The 15184-nt window shown below is 38.0% G+C and overlaps 1 protein-coding gene across 1 annotated transcript in view; it reads left to right on the top strand.

Annotated features, from left to right (window-relative positions):
• Window positions 1-306: 306 nt before the first annotated feature.
• gphn (gephyrin) overlaps window positions 307-15184 on the top strand; it is a 135305-nt gene continuing 120427 nt past the window's right edge. The window contains exon 1 of the mRNA XM_015369295.1: window positions 307-443. Coding sequence (XP_015224781.1) covers window positions 380-443 — 64 coding nt within the window. The 5' untranslated portion in view covers window positions 307-379. The remainder of the gene's footprint in view (window positions 444-15184) is intronic.

Below are 15184 nucleotides of genomic sequence, written 5' to 3'. Positions count from 1 at the left end.
TAGCCTGTTAGATAAAAATCCCAATATGCTATACTGAAGTTAAAAGTTCTTATGTAAAAAAGAAGTGGAAAGGTTTAAGGAAGAGTAGATTCTATGAAAATTAATCAAGAATACAAACTACTATCGTGGCAGGCGGCCAGCTGAGTGATGCGTGCGGTTTTAAAACGCCCCCGCATTCTGTCCTTCTCTTTAGGTGTCCCAGTGATCACTCGGCTTTCTACTCATCAGGTCTGGCGTGTTCTTGCCGTATTCCATCCCTCTCTCCTCGTCTTCCTCCTCTCCCTCCTCATCCTCCCCTCCCCTTGCCTCTTCCGAGTTCGATGAGATCGGCTCTGGGCCCTGCCGTGAGTCCTCGGTGCGGGCGACAGCGCTGCTGAACATGGCGTCAGACGGGATGATTTTAACGAACCACGACCACCAAATCCGGGTCGGAGTCCTGACAGGTAAACGGCACAGCTGCCAATCTGTTTATTCACATGGCTCTCATCTTTCCGTGGGTTGATTTTACGCCGGCTGTCTGTCCTGATTTCTACAGATGTCTGCTGGATTTTTTTTTTCCTACTTTGCGCGGCGGCGGCGTCTCTCGTTCTCTCGCTTGGGTTTTTGCATCCTCTTGGAGGCGACGCAGACTTACTGCCTGTTTGTTTTTTTTCCCTCTCCCCTCACACATTGGCTCAATGTAAAATCCAGTGTATTTCATACACAAAAAGGCTTTTTAAACTGTAAATGTATTTTCCAGCCAACCCCCTTGCTTGGGGAAAAAGGCGCACAGTTTATGTGTACTGAATAATTCATGTCTCTATCAGCTTGTCAGAGCTAGGGGGGAATTATTGCTCATGGTTTGTTGTTGGGTCACTGATAAAGATGCTCAAAATTGCGGTCTTGACTTCCAATTGACCACAGCGATTTTCGAAATGTTGCTCAACACAGTTGCGTTAAGGTAAATGATGAGCGCATTCTTGGCCCTTTTTTTTAACAGCAGTACGTGACGTTTGGAAGAAAATCTAAAAAAAAAAAGAAAAATGCTTAACGGACATCGGATTTTTGCATATGCTGGGTCAATGAGGAGAGCTTTGGTTCAACACGCTTGGAAATCCTGACATGCCCATTTAATTCAGCGAGATCACAGCGCGTCTCCGATGTTGGAAGCGTTATGCGGATGTTGCTGGAGCTGGTCGCCGCCGGCCTTCACGTTTCCCATCCTTCACATCTGTGTGGGTTTGTGTGTGTGTTGCTTTGTTATGCATGTGTGCGTCAATCAGGCGAATCCAGTGGTTGCGGTCATGATCAGCGAGTAAATGAAACATATTTTGCGGGGAATGTAAGGGAGGAGGGAGCTGGTGGGGGTTTGGGGGGGGGGTTTGCTGGGGTTGCTTGGGTGGATACATGAGAAATGCTGTCCTAACCCCCCCCTCCTCCCATCCACTCGGCTTCGCTTCTCTCTGTCCATCCAGTGTGGGGCAGGGTCGATCAATATTGCATGAAAGCCACGAAACCCCCCCTTCTCCATCCCCCAACACACACACCTGCCCACGGATAGGTTAGTCGTTTCCCTTCTATGGAAATCCGCAAAAGGGAAAAGAGGAGGAGATGTTAGGAATCACTGTGTAAGACCTTCCACTAAAATCTGTCAGGGAAAGCCCCTCCACCGACAGCACTACAGCCACTCTTCCTCCACCCCTCCTTTCCTCACCAGCGCGTTGGTAGGAGTCAGAGCGCTGTCCGCGGTGCTGAAATCCAGCACTGCTTACAAATCAGTGCGGCACTCAGAGACGGCTCAAGCTTTTATGAGGACCTGAGAAGAATCTCCATTAAGGGGCAACTTTTTCATATTTATTTGTTTTAATTTCTTATAAAGCTACATTACCATATCAGACTGAACTGTTCATAATGTTTCTCATTTTGTAAAGTAAATGGTAAAATTAAGCAGCTTTGCATGGGTTTCTTTTTTTTTTTACCTCTAGAAGGAAGGGTTTACCTATCCTACACCTACCATCTTCTTTAAAAGATGTTTCTCTTCAACCTCTTTTTTCACAAATTGCTTATAATTCAGTCACATGGCATTTATACCTTGTGGAGATGACTAGCTCAGATTAATTATTCAATTTAGAGAACGACGGATGATTTTGAATGAATCACTGTTGTTGTATGAATTTGAGATAGTTACCAATTCATCTGGTTTAGCAGAGCTATCAGTCAGATGCAGTTGTATGACAATACTTTTTTTATTGTTAAAGGAAAATTCAGATCAGTTTGTAAGGTAGAGATTACAATCCAGGCATATGATTTGCTATACTTTGGGACCCTTACTTCTAATTGAGTATTATTTTAGTACATAACCCTACATAAGTACTGCCGATGAACACTTAAATCCCCTTATGATAAAAAAGAAATCATCTTCTACTCATTTCTTTCAAAAGGATTTCGCACCATTCCACAAAGCCTAAATACTCCTAAACAGGACTTTTTGGATCATGACAATGTTTTCACTATAAGCAAATGGCCTTGACAGTCTCAAGACTGCTGTAAAAGTGAATGGCTTTGGTATAATATTCATACTAAAACACCTTGTGTACCCCAAGCCATGAAAATAATAAGGGAAATAAAGAGAAAACATGACCAGACCTGACAATAGCAAAACGTATTTGATTATATACCTCAAAAGTGTTTTTTCTTTTAACTTTTTTTTTTAAGATATGAAGTTTGATAAGCAATAGGTTTAACTCAGACTAATTACAGTTTTTGGTTTTGTAAAAAAGATAAATACAGGATGTCCTGTCTTTGCATTTCAGACACACTATAAGTGGGATGGTTCCATATGGAAGTGTGTTTAACTTAAATGGGTGTTTGTAAGTGAATTTATCTCTTGGTGAGCTGCTGGTGTTGGTAAGTTGAGGTGCTGAGGTAGCTCAGACGCTCAAACGTCACATACCCCTACCCGAGGCTCTTTAAAGCCCCTGAAGCTTTTTCAAAAATTCTTTTTTTTGTTCTAATATGGTGTGCAGGCGGTCAAACCAACATTTATGTTTTGGAATATGTAAACATTTGAATAATAAATTATTTCAAACAATAAATGTAAACATTTCTTTCTACAAAAATTTGCATCATAGCCATAGAGATCAGTGGTCATAGCCTGCAACACACATTTTAGGGTTTCACAGTGCCTGGCATAAAAGCGGCGGGTGAGTCTCAGGCATTGGATCCCAAGGGACAAAAGGAAGATACCTGATGAGGACAGGGTATTCAAATTAAAATGCACCAAATCATTTGCTTTCATTATCAATATGGAAGGGTTGCCTTCAGTTTTGCTTTGTATTGAGAGATTGTCAAATAATTAGACTAATTTGTGAAGGCATGCTCAATATGCAGTCGACCATCAAGTTGGGAATCATAGAAAAGGTGTGATTGCAGAACTTCTCGATAAATGAGAGGAGAGCAAAGCAAAGATAGATGTAAGAAGTGGATTGCATCTCCAAATCCACTACTGCCGCTGGTTTTCTTGCAAGCCTGGAAAACCATCCACAGATCGAACAGGTAGTACTCTTATGCAGGTATGTGAACTTTCTTCAATTTTTTTCCCCAAATCCTCAAAATAGAAATAACACCAAGGATTGCTGTGAGATTTTGGGGTTACTGTAGTGAGCACTGTTCTGATGGATGTCAGTTTCTTCTTGGTTCCTCATGACTCAATCAACTCCTCCCAACAGAAACACATCCTCCATAGAAAGTTTCCTTTATCGTGTTTTCATCAATGCAACAAAACCTAAGCCACACGTTGAAGGGTGAGGAAGCGGCGTGCGGTGAATTCCACACGGTGAGAGGGTTCAATGCTCTCCTCTCACCTCATGCTGCCATGTGACATTTGTTCCTAGATAAACATTTAGTCATGAATGCTTAGCATATATTTAAGCCCACATAGTCTTTTTTTTTATAATGGGCTAATATACTTAGAGCCTGTGTTGCCATACGAGGCTTATATAAGACTTTTACATTTTTGCAGCTCCAAACAGATTTGTTTTTTGTTTTTTTTGGTCCAATATAGTTCTCTGACCCTCCGACCCTTGCCCTAGATAAACAAAACAAGGCATTACCTCAGGGCAGAAATACACTCTGCATAGAGGTAGGTCCTCAAGAAAGGACAGGATGTACACAGTGAAACATGAAACCGACCTTATCTAATTTTTTTTCCTTCTCTTTCTCGCACACGGGTTTAAAAATGATCACTTATCCTCTCCCAAAATGCCGCCTCTGTTTTGATACTTAGCTTACACCACTAAATACTTTCATAGTTACACCTAAGCTAGTCTCCATGTGGATGGGGTCTTAGGAAGAAAGGCCACCTTATATCCTACCCACCAAACTAGATAACTGTAGTCATTATGGCTTTCAGGCACCTTAAAACAGCTTCATGAGCTGCAGGCCATCCAACAGGAGCTCACCACTTCTTGATGTGGCAAAAGCCCAAAGACGAACACAACGGGGGGGCAACCTCTTTGTGTTTTGTATACACTTCTTGTGAACCTGTCATTCAAGTCGTATTCTTTTCCCATAAGTTGAAATTTATGCTTATATCACAATTCCAGTTTTATTTTGAAGAAATGTTTTCTGCAGGAATCTAAGGGAGTTTTTTTTGGCTATTATTGTTGCCGCCATATGTTTTACTAAATTTTGAAGAGTTTTTTTTTGTTTGTTTTTGTTTTTTGTTGGTTTCTTTTGCTAGTTGTATGGAGCTAATGGTGGTGTAGGTTATCTTACACCACCATTTACATTTAAAAATGTAGTACAACAATTCTAAAAAGGATTGTTTTTGTATGTTTTGCATAAAATTTCCACCCACTGGCTTAGAGAGACTGAAGAACTGATGTTTTAGTGGTTCATGTTTAAAGGTGATGCTTTTCTCCCATCAGATTTCAATATAATCAGTACAAATAAGTTATACAATTATTTGTATCAAAATCATCATACATTTCGTTTCGTTTTTCCCATGCTGTCATACACTTTTGCACAGTAGGGGTGCAGATACAGCCCCGCCTCCCTTGCAGTGGGTAACCTGTTCAATGACGCCTTACAGTAAACTGACTGTAAGTTTAAATTTTGTATAACCTTGCAAGTATGTTTAGAGACAAGGCTTTCTCAAAATGTTTAGTAAAAAAAAAAATCCAGAAGAAAAAACAACATAGTATTTTGGAGGTGTTTAACTTAAGAGGTGCTTATGTAAGCTGTACTACAGCACAGTGACCCAAATCTGAGTAATATTACATTCTTGGCATCATTTCCTAAGGACCAAACCATCTGATGTTTATTGAGAGGTCAAAAATACAAATAAAATGTAGTGTCTTAAGCAATGAAATTTAAAGTAAAGTATTACCTACTTAATGATTGCTCTGTTATAGCTCTGCTACCCCAGGCAGATATGAGTCCAATTGTGTGGCATATACAAAAGGTCCAACAGTAGATGGCTTCATCTTGGTCCTAAAAAACTCCTAAAAGATAGAAATGTTCAAAAGTGAAAAGTTATGAAATGGTAAAAAAAAGTAATTATCACCTTCAGATTTTCATTCTGTAAAGTAGTAACAGTGGCAATGACACATGGTTGATAAACAAGCATTTGCTGCAAACTACAATATTTACAATGTCAATTTAGAATTTTAAGAGTAATGACCAGAAACTTTTTAGAACCTGAAACTTTGCCTGATGATCGTAATCGTAATAACTGATAGATGATCACAAAAGAGTTCAATGATGGAAAAGCGCCTAAAACAGAAATTAAACAGGGCTGTTCATTTCCATAGACCTGATCCTTGTTTGCATACTTAGACTTAACACTTTTACTATTTGGGAAAGCAACACTTTAATGACTTTAGTTTGCATCTCAATAGCTGATGATTTCTCAGTTACTTGTTGGTTTTGCACTGAATGAAACAAAAAAGTTAGATTTATGATATATATATATATATATATATATATATATATATATATATATATATATATATGTAATTATTTTTTATGTGTAGCATTTGTATCCTTTTATCCCTTTTCTGTTCGGGATGACAAAATTTGTATGATTGGAAACTTGGAGGTCAGAATATATTCATGCCATGTCTCATCAGTTAAATGGCCACCACTACATCAGAGGGGGTTAATGTCTCCATGTGTCATCAGTCACTTGGAATCCTCAACTGCATCCCCTGCGTTGTGACAGATTGCCAGCTTGATCTTGCTGTGCAGTGTTGACAATTCCTGCATGCATATGCAGACGTTGAGATGTACGGAGACACATATGACAGGCTTATTTGTCATTTTGATATATTTTTGTGAGCAAAAGAAGGAGGGCTTGCCTTGTCAGGGAAACAAAGCTTTAGACGAATAAAGTGAGGAAGAACTGTGCACAATACACATTAAGTTTGTAAGTTTTATTTGTCCTTTACTATAAAAACATATTTGATCATACTTCTACTTAGATAATTTTCCCATTTTAATAAATCCCAGCTTTATATGGTGCTCCACAAAGATAAAGGGGGTTTGTGTGAGCCGTATGTTTATGGACTTCTGTGAATTGGTTCAGTAATCCTGCCTACCTGGGTCAAAAGTCACACATTGACCTTGGCACACCTTCCTCCTCTGAGCTTTCCATCCATTTAGACATGAGACAGAAAGCAGTGTTTATGCCTTTACACCGAGCAGTGGAGCTGAATAGCATGCATGCAGTTTGTAGGTTGCATGGAAGAGAAGGGGGAAAGTGCTTATTAATCAGTAGAGGCAGAGGGTAAACGTGAGGTAGCATAACTGGGGGTGAACATGCTGTCACTTATCAGAGATGTCAAAAAAATATTAGCTAAAGGAGACAATGTACATAAGTTTCTCATGCTGTGCATATAAACGTATGTGTACATTTTTATTTGGTTTTGGGTTTTGTGTGAAGCTCTCAAAGTTCCTACTTAGACTAAGGACACTGACAACTATTTAATTCAGATATTGATTTCTTAATTGATTTAACAGATTTTTGTTAAGCACACTTTCTTAAAAAAATGGATCCAATCTTTTGCTGTCAGTTGCCTTCAAAAGTTATTTAATTAGTAAATGTGGATCATGGTTGATTAAGACCTATTAGACATAAGGTTTTGAAGAAGTTTATATTATTATTCCATACTATGAGCAGGACACAGACCACTGTTTAGCTTCTCTTCTGATTTGGTTAAATTCACTTGAAGTTATTTATATAGCACCAATTCATAACACATGTCATCTCAAAGCACTTTACAGACACAATTATGCATCACTTCATGAATTTACAAGATTCACTTATCCTGGATTAGCAAGTGGTGACAGTAGACATGCGTTTGCAGTATGCTGATAACTCCACAGCAATCCATCATCCTAAGCATGCATGCAGTAACAGTGGAGAGGAAAACTTCCTTTTAACAGGAAAAAAACAATTTGCTTTCATCTTCTTAAGTCTGAGAAGGCAGAGGATGGCTGCGTCTCAAGTCTAAAAGCCACCAAGAGGCATGTATTAAAATGAATTTGAGCATCTGATGGATCTACTTTAGCATTGCACAGCTCTTTCAGATTTTTTATCTTTATTTATTATTTTTATTGTTTTTTTTATTTGTTTGTGGCAACTAAGACAGACTCAAGGTCTGCATCCAGTCATTTCAAGACTACTGTATTCAGACTCCTTATAATTTGTATGCAACTTATCTAAAGGGTTTTTGCAATTTTATATATATATATATATATATATATATATATATATATATATATATGCAAAACTGTGTTTAAAAATATAGAATTTTTCTAAAATTAATACCAAATGGCTGAATGCTAACCTAAAAGTTACAAATCTCATAGAAATTGTGCTGAAAAAGAGTGTTTTTCTCCTACTTAGTGGCAAGTTTGAAAAACTTTATTAACAATATTTAAGTCACAAAATTAAACTTTTTCTTTGCATGGGTTACATTCAATAGGGCTTGTTAATCTTTTGTTAGATTTTGACTGGCGGTTGAAAAAACTGGATAGGAGGGTGGAAGTTGATGAAAATCAAAGGGAAATTACATAAATTTATACCTCAGGGTAATACAAAATAAATTAAATATGGTTAAATAAGCCTGCATGTTATTAAATTATTCCAAAAGGTGCTAATGTGGAAGTTAAAGAAGATGTCTAAGTATGATAATATATTTACAATCATTCATGATAAATATAATTGCTTGTTTCGCCAATTACATGAGTAATTAAATATTAGACTAGTTAAATATACAAAGGGGACCATCTGTTAGGAATGGACATTGGAAAGTATAATAAAACAGATTTTACTATATATTTTACAGAAAAAGAACAGGTGATCAAATATTGAACAATTGTCTGAATCAAATATACTGTTGCTGTCTTTCCAAGGTTCTCTTTAATTAGCTATTTTTTTTCTGTTACCACATAGAACTGCAAAAATTCTACTGCCAAGTAACTGGGCTCATCCTAAAAGCCTTTAAAATTTCTTTAGAAAACCTTTTATGCTGGTATTGGAGGCTGGGTTTTTGAAACATTGGAATCTGAAGTATTTCTCCTCTGTATCACAAATGTAGGTATTTTATATTTAACACAAACGTCAAGCTTTAATTCAAAAACCTGGAAGGTTAAAGTATTAATAAATGAGACTTTTTAAAAGAAACACCACAAATAAACTTATTTTCTATAGAAATTGTCCTGCCCATTAAAGAAAACAAAAATAATGTTAGCATGTTCTTCCTACTGTTTCAGGCATGTTTTTCTTAGTGTCCCCTGGCTGCTTTAAGATGTTGACTTACACAGATAATTAAATGACACTTTTAAGTTGCATATATTTAGAAGCTGATTGTATACAATAGGATTCTCTTTCTTCCTTCTATTGTCGTCTAGGTTCAGCCTTCCTGCTTAGAGGGTAAAAAAAATGGAAGAAGATGGAAGACATAAAGTTACCAGCATAGAAAGAATACTTTTATTAACACTGCAATATTATTAGGACATATATTTCCCAGCCCTAGTGGGAAATATGCGCCCTCGAAGTTAATCTCAAAGCTGTCTGGTGATAAGAGATGACCACATTACATACAGCTTTCTGGAGGAATTAATTATCTGTCTGTACACCAGTCGTACGCAGTATTTTAGCACCTTACCCCAGTAAGGATTCAACATTTTAAGCTGTAAGATTAAGAAAAAAATAAAACAGAAACAAATAAATGAGGAAAACATTTCCTCCTCAAACTTATTGCATTTATGTCACAATGTTTAATTTCTCCATGCATCCACAGGGGACGCCAAAAATACATCAATGGTTTACAAAGCGGACTTTAAAATAAGTGCTTACTCCCTCGTGGCTCACATTAATGACAAAACATGATCATTCTTCTCTTCTTTCTACCATGTTGACTTTAAGACAGATGTAGCATCCTGACAAAGGTGACATCACGACTTAAAAAAAAACAACAAAGAAAATAAATATTACCTTTCGGTTCACTGGTGATGGTTGTTGGAAGAGAATCAGTGAGCCTTAGGCGTATGACTACACAGAAACACGATTTTTACTCTTCTTATTTCTGTCTTGACCCAACAGTCTGTGTCTAAGTGTGTTTGAATCCTTGCTGCACCGCTACTGGGTGATGTCTTTTAATGATCTGTGGGCGTCTGTTCAACAATATGTTAGTTTAAGAGGCCTTAAAATGGAGAGACATGGCAATGCGGGCATGTACGCTTATGCCTCGTGTTTCTGTATTTTATGGGATTTACCATGTTTTAGATCAAACCCGAAATATCCACAACCCTTAAATATTTAAAAATTTCATAATGTTACAAATAAAACCTAGTATACACAACATACAGCAAGATTGTGAAACCTGAAAGAAAAGTATTCATGCTTTTCCAATTCTTATAACTAGAGTAACACACATGAACAAAGTTGTTGGTACCCCTCGTTAAATGAAACCAAAACCCACAATATTCACAAAATAACTTGAATCAGAGAAAAGTAATGCAAAAATAAAAATTATATGAAAATGAAAAAATAAGTCAGACATTGATTTTCAACCATGCTTTAAATGGAGTGATTTAAAAAGAAATAAACTTGTGAAAAAGGACTCCCCATCAAGAAATGGTCAATTATGGCCACTCATGTCTTGTGTTCTGTGTTCTTAGTATATAGTCTTTTTTTTTTTTTTATACTGGTAAAATGAAAATAATTTTTGAAAGAAATCTAATCAGTCATGGTTTCTAATTGAAATCTGTTGACCAAACTGTATGTCCTCTCCTACTATCTCTTTAACATCGATTCTTTCACTGTACTTCCAGATAAAGGCTACTAAGGCCAAAATAGCGTTGATGGCACCCAAATCAGCAGAACAATGTCCATAGATAAATAGTAAGAACCTCAATATATTTATTTATAATGACACATATGTGTATTAACATGGCCCAGTCAAACCCTGGACTGAAATTCAGATAGTAAATTACAGTGCAACTTGGAACCATTCAAGCTTCCACTTCCACTCACTGACAAAATTCATTTTTGTTTACTTTTTTATTTATATGACAACAATTATTTTTGAACTGGTCCATTACATGGAAGTTTGATAAAATACAGTGTTGTTTTAATGTAACATAATGTGGAAAGTTTTGAATTACATTTTATTGTTTGTATCATAGATTATATATGTAGCAGCATAAATGGTACGCTGCCACTTTAAGATCAATTTCGGCTGCTGCATATAAGCAGGTCCCATCTGCCATGAAGCTGCTTGCGTCACGATGTCGTATCATTTTGGTTCCTTTGTCTGCTGAACTGTGCTGGCCTCTTTTGCTGCTACATATATATATTTTTTAAAAGCTATAACATCTTGCTTACCTAGATATGATGATAAAATTCTAATCTAAATAATTTGTTGAAGAATATGTAAGCAGTAGGGGTCGAACGGTTCACAAAATCCACGGTTCGGTTCACGTTTTCGTGGTCACGGTTTTCGGTTCGGTATATGTTGATTGTTACCCCAAAATCCCATAAAAATTAATAAAATTTATGAAAAAAATCCATAAAAATTAATGAATTGTAATTATTTGTAATGATCCGTGGAAACCATGGATAATTTCCGCATGTTTTGCTGCTTTGAATTTAATCATCTCGCGCATGCCCTCTACGATCTCCAAGGAACTCAGAGCGGAGCGGACGTTAGCCACAGCAGTGGCTGTAGGCTTTGCTTTGTGCAGGCAGTCTGGAGCGCGGCGCAGCAGGGCGGAGCGGAGCGCTGACGGAGTATGTGGGATTTCCGGGGTTAGCCTGACATGTTGGTTGTGTTGCTGTTAGCATAAACAAAATGTGTTGCACAATGCTCGCACACTGTTGCACTTTTATCCACAACTTTCTTTCCGCCGTCATCGTAGGTCACTCTAAATGCAAAGTGGTCCCATACAGCAGACCTATAAAGTGCTGCCAGCACATCTTCCAACTCTTTCCCACTCGCCATACCGACACAATTCTCTACAACAACAGATTTTTTTCTACTACACCCGGCTACGCTGCTTCGATTCTTCTTCTTCTTGTTTACTACGGGTGGCTGGCTTTTGTGGCAGTACCGCCCCCTTCTGCTCTGGAGTGTACACGCTTCGCCTATGAGAAAAAGGAGCTGCGCATGAACCGAACGCAACACACGCGAACCGGACGGTTTTCATAAACCATTCCATCCCTAGTAAGCAGATATAAGGACATTTTGAGACTCTCGGCCAGAGGAAGATTTATTTTTCATTTTAGTGGTGCCTGTACTATAATGAAAGCACAGATGGACCCTCATCAAACTTTACTTTGTTTACCTCTCTCTATGATGCACTCACACACAGAGAGTTGTCACAGTGGACAACAGTAAGGCATGTGAACTGTATGGCCAGAATAGACAATCTGGGATCAGAGTTACTGACACAGAATGTGAATTAGGCCCCTGACTGCAAAGGAATTATTTTCAGTGTTTAGCTTGGAAATGCAGTCAGTATAAGTGTGTTTGGCTAAAAGAAATCACTCCTTTTTTAACATACCTTCTCTCTTTCTCTCTATCCCTGTCTTGAACTCTGTGTTTCTGGCTTTCTCTCTGTTTTAAAAGAAATGATCGTTGTGCACTCTAAATGGACTTTGGTTGTAGTTGCATTATTGAACAAGAGACAGATGGTATGTGACAGACAAGGAGAGGAGTCTCCAGGGGGCTCTTGCCAAATCTCCAGAGAGGAGCTCTATCAGGCCTTGCTGGAAAGCTCCCACAAGGCTCAGTGAGGTGTGGAAAAGTTAGCTGGAACAGAATACCACACAAATGGAAATACAGGTTTGTACATTTTGAAGATAACTAGAGGATATTATTCTCTCCAAGTGATATTAACCAGGGTTAAAATTGCAATATGTGGGTTTGGATTAGGAGAAGGGCAGATTGACCCAGAGCCATCTGTTCAGCTTTCTAGTTTACAGAAATTTGGATACAAAATAACCACCCTACTATAAAGAGAAAACACGTGATTCTCTTCTCCTTTTTTAGTGGTCCCTTGGGATAATCCAATTGAAAAGAGAGGTTGCAGAGTGATGGTGATTGAGATTAAGATAACAATACCGGAGAGGTTTTAACAGATGAGTCACCCTAAAGGTCTGCTGCTCCTGGAACCTGAGTTGTGCTTCAGGTGTTAATTATAGCAACAAAAAAAAGATGCATGAGTAAAGAGAAATTAGACAAAAGGAAGAATCTCTAATGATTCATAGACACACTGCCACCCTTCCTTATTTATATGCCTTTCTATAAAAGGGTCTGAAACATACACATTTTCTGTGTTTCACTCTGGGTACAAAGTCACCTTGGATATGACTAATCACAAGATTTCTGGGTCTCAGTGTTACATAGAGTTACTTCTACATAATAAAAGAAGAGCTGACTTTGTAAACCAGATAAATCCCATCATTAGCACCAAACAGGAATCCTTTTGACATAATTACATCAGCGATAATCTTTGCCAGTTTCAGTGTTTGTTATGGGTGCAAACTCAAGCTAATTTTCAACACTGTGCCTCTTTAGATCTATAAACACGTTGTGAAATGTAGTGATCTAATACTAAGAAGACTTGAATTATTATGAAGTTGAAAGTGGTTTGTGTGCACAAGATTTATAACTATCTTAATTTTCTGCTTACATACCAAGCAATGCTTGTTTAGATGAAACTGTAATACCAATGGAAATCTTGGGTTTATTTTTATTTGATAAATAAGTGTTGTAAAGATATATGATTGAAACACAATATATTTAGTGCCGGGGAGTGGAAATCAGAGATTGAGGTTGAATTTAACTTGGTTAAACTAGAGACGAGGGCTGCCTTTGAATAAGCTCCAATAGACAGGATTCCTAAGCATAGCTCAGATATGGAGCCCAAAATAAGGTTTGCAGTTTGACTTCTGTTTTAGGCATGCAATGTCATGCAAACAGGGGTCTCAAACTGGTTCCAGAAAGGGCTGTGAGGCTGCAGGGTTTCTTTCCAACCTAGCAATAGCACACCAGACTCCAGTCATCTCATCAAGTGAGTCCAGTCTTATCATGATGACTTGATGAGATGACTGGAGTCTGGTGTGCTATTGCTTGGTTGGAAAGAACACCTGCAGCCTCACGGCCCTTTCTGGAACCAGTTTGAGACCCCTGGTCTAAGTGATAACTGTACTCCTTAGACCAAAGATCGATGATGAACTTTGCCACCATATATTCAGATTTGCAACCATTATGTTTTTTTTTTTTTGCTCTGTTAAAAACATCAGCCATCTGATAATAATTTGGATCTCTGTGAAGAGCAAGGTGGAGGGACTCGGTAATTAAGTGGTGAGGTTGAGCTGTAAACATCAGGCAGAACTTAAACTCATAAAATTTCCCACCAGTACATTTACACAATCAACTAATTCCCTTGAACCAATTTAACACTGTGTAATTTTAAATCGCCCGGCATAAGTATCTTTAACCCAAAACAGGACTTCCAGTGGTATCCTTCTATGTTTGCTAATGGATCTACACAGTGGAAAAGTTGGGGGTTGTTTGTGATATGAGATCTCTGGATAAAGGTTCTGCTGTTATATTCTAAAATAGCCAATAAGTCATTACATTCTATGAGGAATGTAGAAGTCACCGCGTTCCTGAATTGCATATCAGCTGGTTTCCATATTTCTTTTGCTTTGAAGAAATCACAGTACAATCATGATTTGTATTTTGACCCCATTTAAGGTTCTTAATCTTATCAATCAGTAAGTCTCAAGGCAGAAACTAGGAATGTCATTGTTTTTTTGCAAACAAAGAGATAGTAGTTAAAGGAATAGAGGACGATCTTTTTTTTCCAGGTGGATCATCCAAGTGGTCCTAATTGTCAATCGTTCTGGTGATATGTTTACATAAAGCCCGTCCTATGTGCTCACCCAGTTAGCTATCTTTTTCTGCGCATGCACACTTTCAGGCGTATATCTGTTGTGAGCTACTGTTTCAGACAGTCATTAAAGCTCGCCTTTCTCACTACGGTTCTTTGAAAATGACCGAGGGTCGTAAGAGAAAGAGTGTCTACAAAGTGTACGGGAAGAAAAGAACGGCCTCAGAGGAGGCAGATATATCCCAGAGTGCTTCGCGAGGAGAGCTCTCCGCATTCTGGGATTTGCTGTCAAAGCGGCCTGCTGTTGCTACCCGACAGTAACGACTAATAACAAAGATGGCACAGGCACCGTGCAGTAGAGGAGAAGTTACGTGACCCAGGAGCAAAAAGCACTGATCATCTGTCCAAACAGTCAGTTAACTGAGTTTGCTATAATGTCCACTATATGGTCCCCGCTGTGTGTGGACACAGTAAGCTTGTATGAGCTATTAGAACAGCACATTTTAAACAGAGCTTGTACAAGGAGACATGCTCTTGCATGCTCATTTTTTTTTTCTTTAAATGTTGAGGGCGGGTGTTTTAAAAATCCTTCACAGTACCTTTAAGTTTCCTTAATTCATCTCTAATTTAACTCTGATGTATCCATGTGCAGACGGTATCATGAGTTACCTGTTTATTCTCCTCGTTGCATCTAACAATTTTACGGTTGTGTGAAGGCTTTCATTAAAGCTACAGTGTGTAATAATTACAGGCATATAATGTCAGAAATTGAATATATTATACATAACTATGTTAT

This window comes from Cyprinodon variegatus, unplaced genomic scaffold (genome assembly GCF_000732505.1).
Source record: "Cyprinodon variegatus isolate N-32 unplaced genomic scaffold, C_variegatus-1.0 Scaffold37, whole genome shotgun sequence".
In the NCBI taxonomy this organism is placed as follows: domain Eukaryota; kingdom Metazoa; phylum Chordata; class Actinopteri; order Cyprinodontiformes; family Cyprinodontidae; genus Cyprinodon; species Cyprinodon variegatus.
Note: the sequence above shows the minus strand (reverse complement) of the source record. Positions and strands in the feature narration are given on the sequence as shown.